This window comes from Manis javanica, chromosome 1 (assembly GCF_040802235.1).
Source record: "Manis javanica isolate MJ-LG chromosome 1, MJ_LKY, whole genome shotgun sequence".
Lineage (NCBI taxonomy): Eukaryota > Metazoa > Chordata > Mammalia > Pholidota > Manidae > Manis > Manis javanica.
Window position 1 is genome coordinate 184,256,607 of NC_133156.1, and position 20,140 is coordinate 184,276,746.

General features: G+C 40.8%; 1 protein-coding gene across 23 annotated transcripts in view; it reads left to right on the forward strand.

Moving 5' to 3' along the window:
* The window catches only part of AAK1 (AP2 associated kinase 1), a 158,911-nt gene that overhangs the window by 93,784 nt on the left and 44,987 nt on the right, over window positions 1-20,140 (forward strand). For 19 of the 23 annotated variants that reach the window (XM_073212091.1, XM_073212089.1, XM_073212094.1 and 16 more), the window contains 8 exons: window positions 1,386-1,507; window positions 2,835-2,916; window positions 3,379-3,511; window positions 6,620-6,723; window positions 8,381-8,460; window positions 12,240-12,394; window positions 13,341-13,639; window positions 16,459-16,653. In XM_073212091.1, coding sequence (XP_073068192.1) covers window positions 1,386-1,507; window positions 2,835-2,916; window positions 3,379-3,511; window positions 6,620-6,723; window positions 8,381-8,460; window positions 12,240-12,394; window positions 13,341-13,639; window positions 16,459-16,653 — 1,170 coding nt within the window. The remainder of the gene's footprint in view (window positions 1-1,385; window positions 1,508-2,834; window positions 2,917-3,378; window positions 3,512-6,619; window positions 6,724-8,380; window positions 8,461-12,239; window positions 12,395-13,340; window positions 13,640-16,458; window positions 16,654-20,140) is intronic. The other 4 variants (XM_073212099.1, XM_073212110.1, XM_073212147.1 and 1 more) reach the window with 1 other exon arrangement.

Sequence of the window (20,140 nt, forward strand, 5' to 3'; positions counted from 1 at the left end):
TAACACCTGAGGGAGACTCAGTAGGAATAAGAAACAATAAACTATAGAATCACTCTGCAGCAAAGATTTGCCTAAAGTTAGCAGATACAGACTATAAAATGAACATTTAAAAGATACATAATATAATTTTTAGAAGAATTAAAAAGTGTAGAAACAAGTATAGGAACAAGAGACTAACATAACTGACCAGATTTTTTTTCTAAAATAACCTATAGTAGCAGTAGAGCCTGGGTATTTGGTGGCTCTTATTTTGCCTGTGACAGGCTGACACATACACAAACACAGAGTTGTAGACTTTTCTGGTTTTTAATTTATTCTATTCAACCAATATTTTCTGTACCAAGCACTCTGTGAGGCACTGGTAGAGAGGACTACAGACTTGGAGGTGGCGCTTATCTTCAAGGAGCTTATAGTCTACTCTTGCCCTTGTTTTCTACATGTTGTCAGTCTTTGGAAGACTAAGACAGAAGACGATAGAGACTACGGACATATTGGCCTAACAAGATTTTGGGGCTGCTATTTTACTGCCCATGCATAGCCAGGTCTGTCCTTCAGCATACCAGTCAGCTCAATTCACCTATGCTAAAAATTAACCAATACACCTTGAGTACAGTAACGCCTACTGCCCTGGAGTTGTTATTTCATTGGCAGAGTCCTCTGATGCCAGGGATCTCTCTAAGTTCTGGTTTTTGTAAGCTCCCTTCTATCCAGAACTCCTAACTCACTGCCCAAAGAATTCATCTATAAAAAGACAAGGATAACACTTTAACAGGAAAACTGTGCATTTGCTCACAGGCTGTTCATCACTTTGAGAAGTAACTAAAATATAGCAAATATTTATTAATTCTGAAAATCCTAACCTATTGATATATGTATTTATAGGGCCCAATAGTTGACATTGGAAGAAAGGAAAATTGGGAAGGAGTGAGATTTGTTTGAGTGGGGCCTAAGGAAGACTTCATAGAAGAGGTGGCATTTGAATAGGAGTATGAAAGATGAATGGGATTTTGATGGTTTGGTAAGGAGGAGGGATCATAAAGAGCATTCTAGACTGAAAGAAGAACATGAGGAAAAGACAGAGAGATTTGAAAGTGTAAATACTATTTCTGTAGAGGTGAGAAATGTGGCAAAAAGGGACTTTTGCTTTCCCATTATGGAGTTCCCTCTTTCTGTCCCTCCACTCTCATTTTACCCTATTACTCCATAGCCCTTTTTATTCCACTTGGGATGTTGGGATGGACCCCTGTTGAGATACCTGCAGGGGAATAACTTTCCCTTGCATATTAATGGGATTATCAAATAAAATATTCATGTGACTGCAAAACAGTTTTCATTTGTGTTACTAAATGGTATCTTGGAATGGGTGGTTCGGGAATGTTTTTCAGGTTGAAAATATCCTCTTGCATGACCGAGGCCATTATGTCCTGTGTGACTTTGGAAGTGCCACCAACAAATTCCAGAATCCACAAACTGAGGGAGTCAATGCAGTAGAAGATGAGATTAAGAAGTAAGCTCTTCCTCCTTCCTTGGAGTTTTGTCCATTATCAGATCAGAAACTTTACTTTCAGTTTATGGATGAGAAGATCAAGGTGGGAAGACAATGATGCTAGTCAGTTACCCCTCATCTCAGAGCAACACGTTGGCAGTTGGATTGTTTGATTTCAGGTGAAGGAGGCAGAGGGGTTTCTCAATCATTGATCAGGAGAGTAAAGGAATCTTATAGCACTTTATAAATGGTCCTATGATTATTGAACGTAGATATTTTGGCTTAAGTCGTATAGCCCTTAAAAAGATGAATGGTGCACACACTGTAGAAGTACTGTGATACTTTTAAGGGGGATCACAACAACTGTAACATTATCAGTCAGTTGGATGTGCTTTTTATTGAGCCCTAAATTGCTGTATATTCCTTTGTTCTTATAAGGAGCTCACCTGCAATCTACTGGAATTAATGGTGAGTAGGGCTATTGAAGTCTCTACAGATATTGAATCACTGACTTCATGAGAAATTGTGTCTTTAGATTTGTGACTCCAGAAGGAACCTCACTCTTCCCCTAATGGTCCAGAGTGTTGGGTTTTTCATGGCAACGACACTCACTGTTACTACAAATACATCAACAGGCTGGCATATGTACTTACATCCTGATCCTCTCCTGTCCTGCATCACCCCTGGCAACTAAGCCCGCAGCAGGAAGACTTTTGGCCCAAGGCCCTGGTGGATATAAACCACAGTGCCCCCTGGGCTCCAGAGACTCAAGCAGCACAGGTCACACCAGGTGACATCAGGTCACTCACTTTGAAGATGAGTTTATACTATTCTTTTCTTGAGCCAGAGATAAGAGGAAAACTGTTGTTTCAGCCTTATTCCAGTAGTGAAGAGCCATTTACCTCCCACCCCAGAAGGGCTCACTTTCTGCTCTTCTCTAAAACATCCCAGCCAGTATTACATCTCTGTTGAGCCACATGTAAGAGGATTACTGTGTTTAAAAACAATCATCAAAATATAGTATCAGCAAGGATTTACAGGAAACAGTTTTGTCATTTGAGGACTCAAGAAAGGTTGCTTTTAGAGTTTGTTTAGTGCCTTGGTGTCTGGGTCCCCACATGCTCTTAGGCTATAAGAACTGCTGTTAGAGGGCCACAGGTATGTACCAAGGACAGCTTTCATTTTATCTGCACAGATATTTCATCCAGTTTCCTAAGATTACTCCCAGGGAACTAGGCTCTATTAATACATATGTATATATATTTTTTAATTTAAAGTATTTGTGCTACCCCTGGTTCTTAATTATAACATTGACATTTTTAACAAAAATTGACTCTCTCGATTGTAGATACACAACGCTGTCCTATCGAGCACCAGAAATGGTCAACCTGTACAGTGGCAAAATCATCACTACGAAGGCAGACATTTGGGTATGTGTCAACTAACCTATCCACATTTCAGATATAAGCAGTCTTGACTGTAAACTCCCAAGTTTAATGCAAATAGTGCCATATCAAGAGTGGCTCCTGTACCATATCATGTGTACTTGGGATTATTTTCGACTTGAGGTGACCAGCCACTGCTTCGTAAAGCATGTTAAAGGAAGTAACTTTAGAGCTCTCTGCAAATTATTCAGGTGTGCCATTATTTAGGTGGTGTTCACATATGTGTTACTAGTTCTTAAGAGAAGAACAGCTGAAATACTTGTCCTTCATTGGAGCACAGTTTGGTAGTGATGGTGGAAATAATGTAATTCAGCAGCTAAACAACGTTAGTTTCTAATATGTTAATAGTACCTAGTTTTTATATATACTAGTAAGTCTCTTAGAAGACCAATTTGCAGATATGGTAAATAAATCACAAATGGCAATGTGCTTTCTTTCTTTTTTTAGGCTCTTGGATGTTTGTTGTATAAATTATGTTACTTCACTTTGCCATTTGGAGAGAGTCAGGTGGCAATTTGTGATGGAAACTTCACAATTCCTGATAACTCTCGATATTCCCAAGATATGCACTGCCTAATTAGTAAGTATTAAGAGTTTTTAGTTTCATATTTTTATCTCTAATCTCTAAGAATGAATTGGAGGATAAAGGGATTAGATCCCAGAAGTGGTGGGTTGGATGTGAAGATAAAAAAAACCACTTGTCAGTGATTGGTCACTCAAAGACAATATAACAGTGTCTAATTAGAGTGGTGTGTCTTTTTGCTAGAAATCTAAACAGTTTTACACCCAGCAGAAATCCTGCCTGTGCTTTAAGCAGTGCAGTACTGCTCTGTTCCCTCACAGTCAGTGTGAGAGCTCTGGTACCGAAGGAGTCCTACTGACTTGTATCAAATGATAAGAAATTCATCTTTTCAAAACTGGAAACAACTCAAATTAAAATGATTGCCATGCGTTGGCTGGAGTGAATACATAATTAAAACTGTATAACTATGGAACTAGGTTTTTTTCTCTCAATCCATCTCTGGATTTTGATAACAAGCACTTAAATTCAATGCTTTGTTTAAAATGTTTTTTAAGATTTTTCTATTCTTTTACACTGTCATAGCAAGCATATGTACTAATGTTCATTAAGCAGATGGTAGAACAATAATCGTCATACAAGCCCCTCTACTAAAATGCTAAACAGAGATTTTTTTATCATCTTTTTACATTGGTCAAGACACTTGGTATCTAAATTTTTAACCAGTATGGATTATAAATCCTGAGCAACCCAGTTTGTGTCCTGGGTAGGGATACACTGGAGAAAATAGAAGCATATTTGTGGCAGAATATCTGACATTTGTTGAGGGCCTACTTGTACTTCAGTTAATTCTTAAAACCTTATATTGTAAGTATAATTATCCCCATTATACAAATGAGGAAACTGAGGCTGAGAAAATATAGGTAACTTACCCAAACTAACAGAGTTATAGCTTTTAAATGACTAGCCATTCCATTGTGCCAGTTTTATCAGTCAACCTCTTCTGCTTATTAACAAAAAGAGGGAGAAATGGAGTATTTAATAGCTGTTGGATTGTTTTCAGAAGTAAAATATTACAATAGTCCCTCCTTATCCTCAGTTTCAGTTACCTGAGGTCAACCATGCTCAGGAAGCAGATGATCCACCTTCTTAGTCAGAAGGTCAATGTAGCCTATCGCTAGGTCACAAAGCCTACATCATTCACCTCACTTCAGCTCATCATGTAGGCATTTTATCATCTCACATCGTATCACAAAACAAAGGGTGAGTACAGTACAATAAGATTTTGAGAGAGACCACATTCATATAACATTTATTACAGTATGTTGGTATGATTGTTCTATTTTATTATTAGTTATTATTAATCTCTACTGTGCCTAATTTATAAATAAAACATTTAAGTATGCATATATAGGGAAAAAACACAGTATATATAGGGTTCAGGACTATCATAGGTTTCAGGCATCCCTGGGGGAGTTGGAATGTATCCCCTGTGGATAAGGGGGTACTACTGTATCTCTGTTTTAGAGTTGCTACTATGTAAATGAGAGGGAAATACAGTAAAGTGGCCAAATTAGATACTAGAATGGTAGGAGTTTTTTTGTAATATATGTTTTTTCTTTCTAACTTTTGTGTAGCAGATTTATATTAGGAAAAACTACTCTTTATGAATGTCTGTAACACTGACATATTTCCCAAACTCTGACCTGTTTCAGTTTACAGACTACTTGAAGATTCCATGGTCACCCTAAACTCACAGGTCTAAAGTTAAATATATTGTCATTGCCCTCCTCCCTTCTTACTCCCAGTGTACACCTCCCCTCTCCTCTTTATAGAGTTTCTATCATTGGCATCACTCTTCAAGCCTGGTTGAGTGAAATTTAAGGTTTTGTTTGCATGTGGCCAGCAAGAGAGAGGAAGGAGTCTGTTATTTCCTAAGTGACACTCTGTCTTTGGAGTTTCTCCTATTTTGATTACATTCTCTGTGTTCTCATCACTGTCACCATAGTATATACACACTCAGTCAGCTCATACCTGTACTGACTGGTGGTTGGCTACCAGCTTCTTTCCTGTCTCTTCAGTTAACCCAACCCACCCTCACCATGAAATTAATCTTATAAGTGCCACTCTATCCAGTCCCTGTTAGTAGACTTCATGACTTGCCAGTGGTCCCATAGTAGGGCCTGAGGTTCTTGGCATGGCATTAAAGATCCTTCATATTCTGATTCCACCCCACTCACCCGGCATTATTTCCCTGTATTCTCTGACAAGAAAATCTTGCCCTGCACCTCTCACTTCTCTATTTTCTCGTAACAAGGCATTCATTTTCTTTCTGCAAGTCCATTTTTGCTCAGACTCTTTTCTCAACTTAGAATGTCTTTTTTCTCTGCTTTCCTTGGACTAATTAAAATCTTTCCGGTCTTCAAGGACCAGCTCAAGTCCTGCATTTTCTGCAAAGCCTTCACAAGACTATTCCCCTCATTAGTCTTTTCTGAATTTAGTGTCCAAAGTATTCATTTGATTCCTTAAGCAATAAATTGCTTTGTATTGTTGTGTGTATGTATACATATACATGTTAGTATGTCTTCTGAGAAGTTTTTTTTCCTGAGGATTTTTCCAGCTTCAGAAAGGGCAGAAGCTTAAAGGATTTGGAAACAGACAAGTGATCTCGAGATCAGGATAAAAGTAGAGGTATACTTGTTATTTTGCAATTTCTTTTAGACTGGAAACCAGCTAATATCTCTAACAAAAGAATAATAGGTAAATTCTTGCAATATGAGTTTTAGTTATAATCATCAAGAATAATCATTAATTTAGCAAGATATTGTAAACTAAGAAGACCAGAAGCAGGACTCTATAACTTCCTAGATGCCACAATATGAAGGTGGCAATTTTCATATTGAGAGCTTGCATCCCTGCTGTACGAGGCACAAGAACTTCAAGTATCCTTGTTATAATTCAAAAACTTTGTTTCTTTGTGAGATGAAAGATTTTAGGAAAGTTAGAACGTCCCTTTTTAAGAGGAGAGGAAAAGAACTGATTGCACTGTCTGGCTTTGGTGAGAAATAAAAATCGAGAACAATATTTTGGTAATAGAGGAATTATGCTTCCTAGCTAACATGGTGACTGTTAGGTATTATTAAATAAGTTCACATATGTTTATCTTAGGGTATATGTTGGAACCAGACCCTGACAAAAGGCCGGATATTTACCAGGTCTCCTACTTCTCCTTTAAACTCCTCAAGAAGGAATGCCCGATTCCGAACGCACAGGTAGGTGAGAGGTGCTTTACAGGGGAAGTAAACATTACCAACTTGCCATGTAGAATTCCTGGGGTGTTAATCAGCTCCTTAATGAGTCCAGGTGTCCCTTGCTTCAGCTAGCAGGGGACAGTCAAGCAAAGCTCACTATGAAGCAATTGCTGTAAAGAGTTTTCCTTTAGAATTTAATTATTAAACTGAGGCAATTACACTGAAAAAAAAAGCCCTAGGGATTGAGTTGAATACTTTGGTAAAGAGTGACCAACATTTGTCTTGTTGACGTTTCACAGTTGACTGAGAGCCATGTGCCTGTTATATTTACCTAGAGGTGGTTAGGCAGGCTGCTTTTCTGAGGCAAGGCTTTTCTGGACTTAGCCGACGCTTGTTGGAACAAAAGCTGCTTGTCCCTTTTCTCCTTCCTCGCAGCAGAGCTTACTTGATTTTGCCTCTGCTCTTGGCCATCTATAACTCCTATTCCTCTACTTTCCCCATTCACATCGGGCCACAGCAGTATTTCTACATTTAGTAATCTTAAACCGTGTACTCACAGTTTTCAAAAGACAGGGCTTGCAAACACCTTTTTTGCCGTCTTGGCATATTTTTCATGTTGCAGCATGAGCCAATGCTTTTGAATGTTTTACTAATGGATGCCATAACAAATAAGTGCTTCTCTGAAGTTATCTTGTTAGTTTCTCCAATCATGAATTTTTGATGCCACTATTGGAGCTTGAGCTCAAGAGGTGGTATTGGATGATGCAGAATCCATGCTAGAGGATAAATAACCCTCTTCTTTCCTCCCGCATTTGGAATCAGATGTGGGACTTATTCATATGGAGCTCAGAATATTGGCTTGATTACTAATAAGAGTGAGTCAGAGAATGTAGCTTGACCAGTCCGTCTCTGCACATTGGGCCCATGTGACTGAGCAGTGAGTGCCTGATTCCTGCCAGACAGACTCCTCCCTAAAGGAAGGAGGGCCAGGGCAAGTCCGGCTAGCTTGCTTTTACCTCTCAGTTCTATCAGTCAAATCAATCACCCTTCTCCCTTGGGAGAGGACTGCTTGGAGAGTGGACGAGAAAGCAGGAGAAATCTTTTCACAGAAAATCCCCTCACCTGGAAACATCAAGGACTGGGAGGTCCCTCCTGGAAGCAGTCTTATTTCTAGTATCCATTTGTTGGATTTCCCAGATGAAAATGAAGAATACTGTACAGCAACCTACCATGGCCATGCTTTCTTTTGCTATCCCACTTCTCCATTCATAAAATAAATAATGTGAAATATAATTGGAAGCATTAAATGGTAATACCGGTTACAGACATAACTATTCCTTCCCGTTCCTTCCATAACATCACCTCTAAGCTGTGCTGCAAGAAGGACGCTGACATCAATCCCCAGGGCCCTCAGCCAGGTGGAGAAGGTTGAGAATGACGGGGGAGGAGGGTGCTGCTCATAGGCTGTGCTACCCTCTTCTCAGGTACATTGCCTCGCTCACTGGGCCTGAGTCCGATAAGATGTACTTTTAGTTAACTTCCCTTCCCTTTACTAGAGATCAGGACTGGGAAGCCATTCCGGAAGACTCCAGTATATTTCCATCAGCCCAGTCATGCTGGTTGTTAGTTTACAAAGAAATCTGTGATATTGTTTTCTAATTTTCTTTCAATTCTGTAGAGCTCTCCCATCCCTGCAAAACTTCCAGAACCAGTGAAAGCCAGTGAGGCAGCTGCAAAAAAGACCCAGCCAAAGGCCAGGTAAGAAATGCCTCCTGAGCATGTGTGCCACTCCCGTGTTTCTTGATTCTTGTGCTGCCACGGCCAGAGGTTGCACAGAACAGGAAAGCAAGCTCTGTCTCCTCTTGGCAGAAACTGTTTTTTGGGAGTACAAGAGGAATGTAATGAAATACAGTGATCTACATTTGAAAGAGAATCAAGAACTCCACAGCTGTTTTCTTTGCTTGAGAATAGGTCCAGGGATGTGGCAACAGCAGACTTTAAGTACTGATAGTCAAGAGTGTCCTAAAATGTTCAGGCCTTTGTTTAGCTCCATTCACCACCCTAATCTCACAACCACAACCTCCCTTTCTTACCTTCTGTTGCCCTGACCACATTAGGAATCCACAGGTCAAAGCACCAAGTCCATGAACAGCAGAAGAGCCTGTGGATCTTAGCTGATCACATCCTGTGTAACCTAGGGTCTTCCAAGAAGCAGATAGGTGCCAAGAGAGGAGTAAAGAAGCTAGAATTTTATTTGGGGAAATGCCCCTGTGAGAAAAATAGGGAGGGAAAGATGGGGGAGCTATCAGAAGGTGATGTAAGTCTGACAGGGAGAGGGACAAGAAGACTGGGTGCAAGTGGCCCAGAAACCACCGTACAGTGTAAGGAAGGTTCACCAAAGGTGTCAGAGAATCCTGGAACCAAAGTCAGCTACCAGAGGAATTCCCCTCCAGCTCCTAGGAACAGCATGAGCTAACATCCTGTAGCTGGGAGCGGCCTGTGGGAAGCGCGGCCTCAGGGCAGACAAGAGGTGGGTGTCAGCAGCACAGGGCCTGGGGCACTTGGGCTTTTGCACCCTTTGTAGTTGTGGGCCCGCAGGGCACATCTTCAGGGCAGCCTTGCCTTCCAAATGGCAAATTCCAAGGGCAGTTCAGAAGATATTTATACACCTCTTTTCTACCACATTCTCTGTATCAATAAAGTACTCAAGATGGGAATAGGTAAATTTTAATAGAACAGTAAAATAGCTTACACATTAAAACATTTTTGAATACTGCCCGAATGCCTGCTGATGTGGCTCTAAAGTAGTAAGACTTTGGTTTTTAATAAACTTTGCAAACTATATCCATGTTGTTACTTTGGAGTCTGTTTATTTCTTAGATAAGTCTGCCATACTGACCTCTGGGAATTGTTTTTGGGGCTGATTTAATGAGCTTTGAGTTTTGATTTATGGCCATCTTGTACTAGGCCCAAATATAGTATGTACTGAGGCTAAGCAAGGATCCATTCCCATTAAGCCCGCACATTTGTAAAAATGATAATAACCACTAACATTTGAGTGTAACATTTTACACAACTTTGTTGTGTAAAAATGGAGAAAATATCTCCATCATAAGGCCAATGTGAACATCAGATACATCAATGACTGTGGAACAGTTTTATAAACTATAGAGTGCACATACTGTTAGTTTGTATGGACTTCAGTAATGCTGTGAGAATACACAAACTTCACAGCCAAGAGGTTTGGGTCTAAGTTGTCCTTTCTATAATACACAGTGATTTCATTTCCATTTTCGTATCTGCTCCACAGTCCTAAGAGGTTGGTTTTTCTTTCTAACTCTATTTTTAAAGTAGCCACTATTCATTGAGGCATCATATATACCAGATAACATACTTGGTACTTTATATAAATGACTTCTTTCCTTAAAACAAATCTATGAGGTTGTTATTCTCACTTTACAGATGAGGAAACACTCAGAATTATAAGTTGCCAAAGGTAGTTAATGTGCGGTTAAGAAATGAACCAGAACCAGAACTCTAGCACCCACACTCTTTCTACTCTGTACATCAAATGATTTGCCTGTGTTTTTCCAGTTTATAAAACACGCACAGGACAACTTAGAGCTGGATCTCTGAGCCTCAAAGTTTGTATTTTCTCACAGCATATTGAGGTCCATACAAACTAATATTTTCAGTACTCTACAGTTTATAAAACAGTTTTGCGGTCATTGACACATTTAATGTTCACATATGCTTTACGATGTAGGTATTATTTTCTCCATTTTACACATAAGATACCCAAGACTAAAAGAGGTTCAGTGACATACCTGTTATCACGCAGTTCATGGAAAGCTAAGCTTGAATACAGTTTTTTTATTTTTTGACTCTGGATCCCATTGTCACTAAGATATTACTCTTGGAAGTCCAATGTGGAAGTTCTTAGCATTTGGTTTTCTATGGAAGCCTCCCAGGCCCGTGGAGGGTCTTTCTTTTACGTTTCTTCTCTTCTCCATCATCTATCCCCTCTTCTTTCCCACCTCCCTTCCCCAGGTTACAGCCTCCTCAAAGGAAAGAGTTTTTATATGACCAGTTCTTTCCCCCACACAAGAGCGTCTTTCTGGCAGGATGCCCTTGAAAAGCCTCAAGGTCCAGGATGGACATACCTTGGGCATATGTCATAGTAAAGGACATGGGGCCGGCAGCTTTGTTTCCTGTTTTGCATTTCATGGAGGCTATACTGGCCATATTTTGGAAATCTTCATGAAGCTTGCTTATTTTGGCCAAACTTCAGTTATACTCCTTCAAGTTCAATTTCAAGGACAACCACTCTGATTGGAGTTAGGTAATAGCCAGTTGTGTGGACTGCTCTAAATGAATGGACCTTTCCAGTGGGTGTTAGCACCATCACAAGGAACAACCGGACTACACAGCAGTCCTTCAAATATTCATTTGGATTAGAGTTGCCTGTGAGTTACAGATAGGCCAGAATGACAGTGGCTTATATAAGGTGGACATTTATTTTTTTCTCACAAGTAACAAAACCTGGAGGTAAGCTTTCCATGGCAGGTATGGCAGTTGTGTTCCACCAAGTCTGGAGGCACCCAGGCTTCTTCTTGCTCACAACTCTACCATCCTGGTGGTTGTGACCTCATGGGCCAATATGGCAGCATCCCTATCTGAGGCCACAGGATGAAGGAGTAGCCAAAGAAGAAGAGAGACAAAGGGCATGCACTAGTTATTTCTTACAGTTTCTGGAAACTGCCACATAGCAATGTGCTTACATCCCATGTAAAGCTATCAATTAGACACACAGCCTCATCTGATTGCAAGAGCCACTGGACAATGTGAATTTTACTCTGGGTGACCCTATGGCCACCTAAAAATTTTTTAAATTAAAATATACTTGACATATAACTGTGTAAATTTAAGGTATGCAATAGCTAAAAATGTTATTACCATGGGAAGAACTCAAGCATGTGTATTGGAGAAAATGGAGTTCCTGTCATACTCCCCAAATCCTTTACCTTGAATTATTTTACTTATTTTATCTAGTTGCCTTACTGGATTCTCAATTACATGCTTTTTTATTGGAGAGAGACCATTTTGACAGCTATTTCTAATCAAGTTGAAGTTCCCTCTCCATCTGACGGAGATGCTTCAAACCCCTATTTGCACCATCACCCAAAGTATATTCTGGGAAATGCTAGGAGGTATTAGATAATAGGATCCCAAGGTCAAATAAGGTTGAGAAACATTGCATTCTATATAGTGTTCTTTCTGTTCTCCATGTACAAAAAGTTCTGCTGGAAATCTGCTCAATATATTTTGATCAGTGTGTTAAAACTTACTTCCCCATTAAGTCCTTTTTTATAACATCTAGTAATATGTATCTAGTGGAAAACCTTTTAGGAACTGTTGATTAAGATCTGGAAGGTTTCAGTGAGTGTGGGGAAGAAAGCTAATCCATCATGTACTCTGTCTATCCCTCCTCGTTTCCCCATACTTAACATGGATTTTTTTCTCTTTTCTTTTTCTAGACTGACAGATCCCATTCCTACCACGGAGACTTCAATTGCACCCCGCCAGCGGCCTAAGGCTGGGCAGACTCAGCCAAACCCAGGAATTCTTCCCATCCAACCAGCCCTGACACCTCGAAAGAGGGCCACCGTTCAGCCCCCACCTCAGGCTGTAGGTCAGTAACTTGGTTGGTTTGAAACTTGGCACACCTTTTTATTACTCTGAACAACAGAGAAGTCTTAGAAGCTGAGTTTGCTTCAGGAATGAAATCCAGAGACACAAAAAATAGTGGTTTTCCTTGAGGAACAGGAGGTTAAACTGCCATTGAAATTGTATGGCAAGTGGCTGGCAAAAGAAGAGGCCTCTCAATGACTTCCGTGGGGGACCTCCAGGACCGCTGAAGCCTATTTTTTCCAGTCTTGGCCCTGATTTTGTGGCTTGGTCCATTCATCCCATACCTACCTGTTTATTTCATATACTTATCTTTGCCTTTAAAGAAACAGGATTTGCCTCTTTTTCACACAGAGGAATTGTTTCTTTGGTGTTCTGTCTCGTAAAGTATCTGTCACCACTCCATGTTTTGGTATTCTGTTTCTAATAAGATGACAGAGTTTGGTTTCATAAAGAGAATTGATCCAAATTATCAAGTAACTAAACTTAACCATCACTTCTCCTACCAGGAAACTGCTTTCAGTGAATTTGACGGCCATCTACTTAATAGCCTGGCATCTATACTGGGGTTGTGTAACTTAAATGTAAAACATCAAAGGATGCGTTTGTCCTGCAGGATGCCAGTAAGTTTATACACAAGAGCATCAAAGGCTGGTTGAATATGTGGATGCTCAGGGTGCTGACTAAAGGAATAATTGAGTAAATGGGATGGTGAGTAAGAGAAGACATGTTCCGAAGGAGACAAGCAGTGAGCCTTGTTTTGAAAAACATGAAGCGCATCATTTAGCAAGAAGAAGGAAGGGCCTTCCAGGTACAAAGACAGTGAGGAGCACATGGATCTCGAGATTATCTGTCTACTTCTCATGCTTTCTTTGTTGCTTTGGCAAGAAAGGAAGCATTTTTGTCTGGAAGAGTTTTGATCGCTTATATGGAATTTATTCTCCTTGCAGGATCCAGCAATCAGCCTGGCCTGTTAGCCAGTGTTCCCCAACCAAAAACACAGCCTCCACCCAGCCAACCTCTACCACAAGCCCAGCTGAAGCAGCCACAGGCTCCAGCCACCGCACAGCAGCCACCTTCCGCTCCAGCTCAGGGGCTGCCCACCCAGGCCCAGGCCACCCCCCAGCACCAGCAGCAGCTCTTCCTCAAGCAGCAGCCGCAGCCACAGCCGCAGCCCCCACCCCCGGCGCAGCAGCCCGCGGGCACGTTTTACCAGCAGCAGCCACAGCAGCAGGCCCAGGCTCAGCAGGTAGGGTGGTCAGTCTAACCCTTTCTTGGTATATCTGAGCCATCACTGTGAAAAAGACCACTGGTATAGGCATCTTCCTTGGGAAGCCCTGGGAAGACAGCCAGCCATTAACCATGGCATCGTTGCTCCTCACAGATGTAGATACTATAAAGCATTGTGTAGTGGAACAATCACTGGGTCACTTGCACCCTGATCTCAGGTTGGAATGGGGAATTCTTTCCCTGATTGAGGAATGCTAGCAAGGGAGCTATTTTTTTTAAGGACTCTTTTCTTCTTTACTTCCTAATGTAACTATAGCAGCATTATCATACTGGGGAAAAAAACAGCAATAATAATTTATTGTTATCATTCAAATATCCAGTTAATTTCTTTCTGATGTCTTATGATATAAGTTGGGTGTTTGAGTCAGAATACAAACAAGGTTCACATTATTACATTTAGTTGTGATATACCTTTTTTGTCCATTATCTTTTCATATATTTTTTTCTACATTTTTTACTATGAACATATTCATTTTATAATAATTGACATATCTTTTATCTGTAGGTGCCCCCTCCCTGTTTTTTTCCTCTTTGCCATTTAAGTTTTTAAGAAACTAGCTCATTGGTCCTGTGGTATTCTCCACATTCTGGATTTGGCTGATTGCATCCCTGTGGTATAATTTAGTATGTTCTTCCGTCCCCAGTGTACTGAGGCCTGCTCAATACTTGATTCAGTTTGATAATTATTTTTTCTTTTGTTTCCATCACATCAGGACGCCATATGTCTAGTTGTGCTCTCTTCTATTAATATTCAGATCAGTCAGTGAATGGGGTGTTGTCTCTCTGATCCATTCATCTGATGTTCCCCATCAGCTCAGCAGCCATTGCCGATCATTCCCTGAGTCTCCTAATGCATTAGGGATGGCAAAATGATGATACTCCAGCATTCCTTCTTCACTTGAGCTGGAATTTTTCTTTGAAGAACTTTTTTTTATCAACTACTTGATTACACTGAGGAACTGTTTTTACAGAAAAGGCAGGAAAAATGCTCAATTCTTCCCCTGTGTTTACTCAGAATATTCCTGGTATTACCCAGATGTAAACAGTGAGGTTTTTGTTTTGTTTTGTTTTGCTTAGGATCATTACAAACGCATGGATTTTAACGTGTCAAATATGTTTCCATACATTGCCATTTAAAAAATTATTTTGATATTCAAGTTGTTCCAACTTTGGCCAGTGGCACTATAAATTGACTCCTGAGTACTTTGGTGGTGACTCCAGTAGTCTTTAATGGTTTCCTTGTTATTTAGTGTAACAAGCTGTTTCAGGCTCATTCTGCCCTTAAGCTGGAAGCAGTGATCCCTCTACCAGGAGCTCCATTTCCTTGTAATGGCAATGGTATTTAGAGACCACACGTTTGGTGTTAGGACTATTCATTTGCTAATGGTTAGTTATTGACGTTAGGCCTTTTCAGTGGACAGTTAGGAAATACATTTTGGGTTTTTCATTTTGTTTAATTTTATTAATCAAATATATACCATGAATTCAAATTTACATTCCTAATTCAGATTTGTAATCTTAGGATTTTCATTTAAACTTCTTAGATTTTATATTTGTATTTTTCTCATTTGGAAATCTTGATTCCTTAAGTAACAGTAGCATAATTAATTAATTGATTTATAATTTCAGGACAACAGTACCAATATGACAACAGAAAAAACAGTTTAACAGTTTTTGCTCCTTTCACCCTTAGAATATTTATCTCATTATTTTCTGGGACGTTTTCCTACCAACTGTATAAACAGGTTTATTTGCTTTGTTTTGCTTTCACTTTTTAGTTACTGCCTTTTAGTTTAATCTTGTTTTGTGAAAATATATTACGTAGTTTCAAAGTTAAATCTGCAAAATTCTATCCCTTACATGCTTGATTTTATAGAGGTAGTCTTCATTCCTATTTACAGCTTGAGAGTGTTTCCTTTTAGGGACATTTGGCATAATTTATCCAATCAGCCCCCTGTTGATAAACATTTGGTTGTTTCTAGCATTCTGCAGTTATAATTAGGCAGCTGTTTATTGACTTCTGATTCTTTTTAACCCTTTAACTTTGCCTGCGTAGGCAAACAGTATCTTCTCAGTTAACTCTATAACTAAGTAACAGTGTTTGGGATGTTCAAAGACAGGTAGGTATTAACTTTTGTTCATCAGCAGGCCCTTGTGCCTAGTGCATGGTCTGTAGCAGTGGGGAGTAGAGGGACGTCCCTATCCTTAGGATGTTTGTAAGAGAATATAACTTGAGACAATTAGTTACTAATATAAGATAAATATCATTATGTGTGATAGAGTAAACTGAATATTTAAAGATGAGAGTTAATAAAGATAGAGCTAGTAGGAGATAATTTTCAGGGAAGCTTGAGATGACTCTTAATAGCTGGGTTAACATTTAGGTTTTTCTTTTCAATGTCATCATTGCTTCATCCTGTTCATGTAGAGAAGCATTTTGATCATGGCTACTTCTAAATCCCTATGTAAGAGGGATTTCTGCTGGACTTCTCTTACACTCCAGCGTGTAGCGTCACAAGACGTGTAGTCAGATAGAAGCCTAGGCATAGAAACGCACCTGGAAGTGAGTCTGCGAGGCAAGAGGCTGGAAGGGGCCGTGGATGCAGCCGGGCAGTGGAAGGTGCTGCTGTGTTATGCCCTGAGGTTCCCCTCATGAGTTTTCAGGCCAAGCTAAAAGACTTACCTTTGGCTTCCGCACTGCAATTCGTTGTTCATGGAACCTGATTCTGCAACAGTCTTTTCTGCACCTCCTCATTCGTGCCACTTGCTCCTGGTCAGTTTCAGGCAGTACACCCAGCAGCCCAGCAGCCAGCGACTTCCCAGTTCCCTGTGGTGTCCCAGGGGAGCTCTCAGCAGCCACTGATGCAGAGCCTGTACCAGCAGCACCAGCAGCAGCTGCTCCCGCAGCAGAAGCCCACCGTGCCGGCCGTGCAGCAGCCTCAGGTGCAGCCGGCCCCTGCCCAGGAGCCAGCGGTGAGCACTGGCTAGGGGTCGGAGCCCCAGCGCGGAACGGGGTGCAGGGAGGGTAGTAGAACTGTGGCTGCTGACAAGGGGGCCTCTGGTCAGGGCTGGGCTGCTTCCCCACCCTCTGGTTTAAATATTTGATCTTTTCTTGATATATCCAAGAACAGGGTGACATAGTCTATAGAAGGTAGAGATTTTTAAACAATGATTCTAGGCTACTGATTAAGGTGAACTTTATTTAACACTCTAAAATTAGGGGGGACAGAAAGAGCTGTTCATTGTCCCGGTGAGGGCCAGTGTTGAGCAGTAAGAGCCTGAGGCAGAATTTGCTCTCCAAGGGGCAGTTTGACCACTGTGGCCTTTCCAGTCTCTGGAGGTTCATGGGGGCCCCGCCTTCACCCTGAGTACTGACAGTGCTGTGTTTGTTCTTTGTCTTAGATGACATTATTAGTCTCCTCATTTAAGACTACCATGTAGCACCCTTCACAGGCCTGCTTGCTGGGACCATTTACCACGGCCTAATTCCCCTGGGCACCAGAGCAACTGAGTATTGTTTGAGCCATCATATCATTTAGAAATTGGGCATGTCCACTTCTAGATATTGGCTGAGTATAGCATGAGAACCCTGTATTTTCCTGATTGGTCTGGTACAGTTTGAGCATCCTCAGGCACATTGTGCTTTGCCTGCTAATAAGTCCCTTAATTCTGTACTCACATATTTCTGAGTGAAAGTGATAGAAAGTTTTATAGTGATAGAAAAAGGCATTTTACATACCCAGCTGATAGAGTATCACAGTTACTCTCTTATTCCCAGGGAAGTTCAACTACTAGACGAACGAAGGAAAAGTAAGAAACCATCTTTCTGAGGATTGATTTCTAATAGAGTTCTGTCGCCCATCTTAAACCAGAAAACCTACATCCCTTCAAAAGGAAGCAGTGCCGTAAATAGATTGTCTTCTTTAAGTCTCAGCTAAGTGTGTGTTCAGTGTCTTTACACCTTCATTTTTGAAACAACTTAGTCTTTCTGCAGGCGTGTGGTAGACAGCTATTTGTATTTTTAACAAGAGAAAGTTCTTGTTAATGGAAAAACAGTTTTCAAAAATGATATTATATTGTTGGTTAAGATCTTAATTATCTGATCCAGTCCCCTCATTTAGTGGAATTGGACACTGAGGCCTAGGTAGAAAGGGCTTACCCAAGACACACAAACTAACAGTAGCCAAGCTAAGAATCCTGATCTGAGGTCGAGCAATAACAAATGCTCATCCAGATGAAATGATCGCTGGCCATGGACCACACTTCTTATGAGCTTCCCCTCTGCTGTCCCTGGATAAAAGTGTTCACGCTCTTGGGAATGAATTATGAACCTTCTTCATGTTCCTTGAATAAAAAAATACTTTGAGCACTTTGCTCAGGGATAGTTGATTGAGGGGATAGAGAGAAAACAGGAGCAGAATGTGCTTCAGTCAGGAGCCAGAGACCTCAGCTTTGACCTGCCACTTTTTCTGATGACCCTTGGCAGGACTTACCTAGAAAAGCAAGTGAATGAATGTAAAGAATACCCTGCAGCCATCTTAAAGCAATAATCTGCAGAGGGAAAATGGCCATATGCCATAGGCGTTTGTGCAGTCTATTAATAATTGTCAAAAGAATGGAAGCAGCCTAATCATTCAAGACCTCAACTGTGCAGCCATTAAAACTCGTGGTTATAAAGTCTGTACAACAGTATGAAAATACTCATGAGGTAATGTTAAGATATGTCACATGATATATTTGAAAAGAGATTTAAATATAATGTACAAAAAGATAAGAACAGTTGTATTAGAGTAGTGGAATGGAAGTCTGGGTGATTTTCCCCCCTCTTATTTCTATTCTTACATTCCTTGATGTAATTATACGCCTTTTATAATTATATATTTTGTGGGTTTTTTTTTTTTTTTTTTTTGCAAGACAGATATCTGAGTCTACCTTGCTTTTCCTTCCCCAGTGGTCTGTCTCCCTCCTCCTCTTTCCTAATCCCATCTTTGGTGAGAAGGCATCATGATGCAGAAAAGAGAGTCATGAGTGGTAGTCAGAGGACAGGGATCCTGTCCCCAGTTGGCCCTGTGGCCTTGGGTAAGCAGCTGGTCCCGGGTCCTCTAAAGCGAGAGAGTTGGAATCAGAATTCCTCAAGGTCCCTTTTCAATTCTCACATTGTTAGAGCCTAAATGGAAATAAAAACTGCCTGACAGGGTTGTGTGAGAGTAATGGGACAGGTTGGGGGCATTTCATCTGAGTAGATTGCTGTGATAGGCTAAGGCGTCCTCGTGCCAAAAGTATCTGTTCTTCGCTGTGCCGAATATGGAGAATAGGTAAGAGGAGGGGAAGATGTTCTCCAAGGAGTCTGGACCTTCAAAATGAAGGACCTCAACAGTTAAATACCCTTTTCAGAGTCATGAAGGTCTTAAACTCCCAAACTTAAGCGAACCTAGTCCTGGCCTTACAGCTCTGCTGGCCCCGTGGGCACTGGCTGTGGGCTGGCTGGTGCAAGTGAAGCCCTGGGCCCCTCAAGGAAGCTGTGGAGCATGTCTGAACCACTAGGGGGACAGAACATCCAGGCTGCTAGCATCCTGACCCAAGAAGCTGGATGCTCTGGTTTCTTAAATCTCTAAGGAAATGACCTTCAAAGACACAGAATGTGGGAACTGAGCTGCAGTTTGGAGGGGCAGCTCTAATCGGAGACGAGGGGTTAAAGGGAAAGGATAGTTAAATACCTGAGGCATTTGATATTCTTAATCATTTCATCTCTGAATTGGCATAAACAAAAGGTTAGGTGGCCTTAACATATTTTGTTCATCTTCTTGATAATAGCACTTGGTAGATCATGACTTATGCTTAAAGACTTACCATGTGGCCACAAGGATGTTCCTACCTGTTTGTTTTTCTGTAGTGACAGTTTGTCCTACCTTCTGAAAATGGCCCACACCTCGAGTTCTTGGGTTAGCTGGTCAGTCATCATCAAGGGATTTTTCAACTGTTTCTTTTTTCTTGTATTCTCAGCCTGGTTCTTCAGTGCCATTTCTAAACTGAAGATTGGAACAACTTATATCATTGCCCCAGTGTGTACATTTTCTTCTGGGTTGCCACAGAGATAGAATCTTAGAGATACATATTGATGAAATTAAGAGCCTTCATAACCAAACAAGAAAAGCACCACCATTTCTTACTCGCAGTGCTATTCTAACTTATTCCTGACTAGTAGTGTGAGCTATGTTGGAGAGTCAGGGATCTCTTAGCAGAAATCATGCAGCTCAAATGTGTTTTAGCTGGAAGTATGCCTTAACTGGCTTCTGTAGTAGGATGCTTGCAGCCTGCCCTTTTGAAACATTCTGAATGGGTTCCTTTGTGACCCTGAAAGCAGAAAGTGGTCCTTTAGGATACATTCTAGATTTTTAGAGCTAGGAATAGATTCTGCAGGCTTATGCTCTGGGCTGAATTGTGTATGGTTACCCTGTAC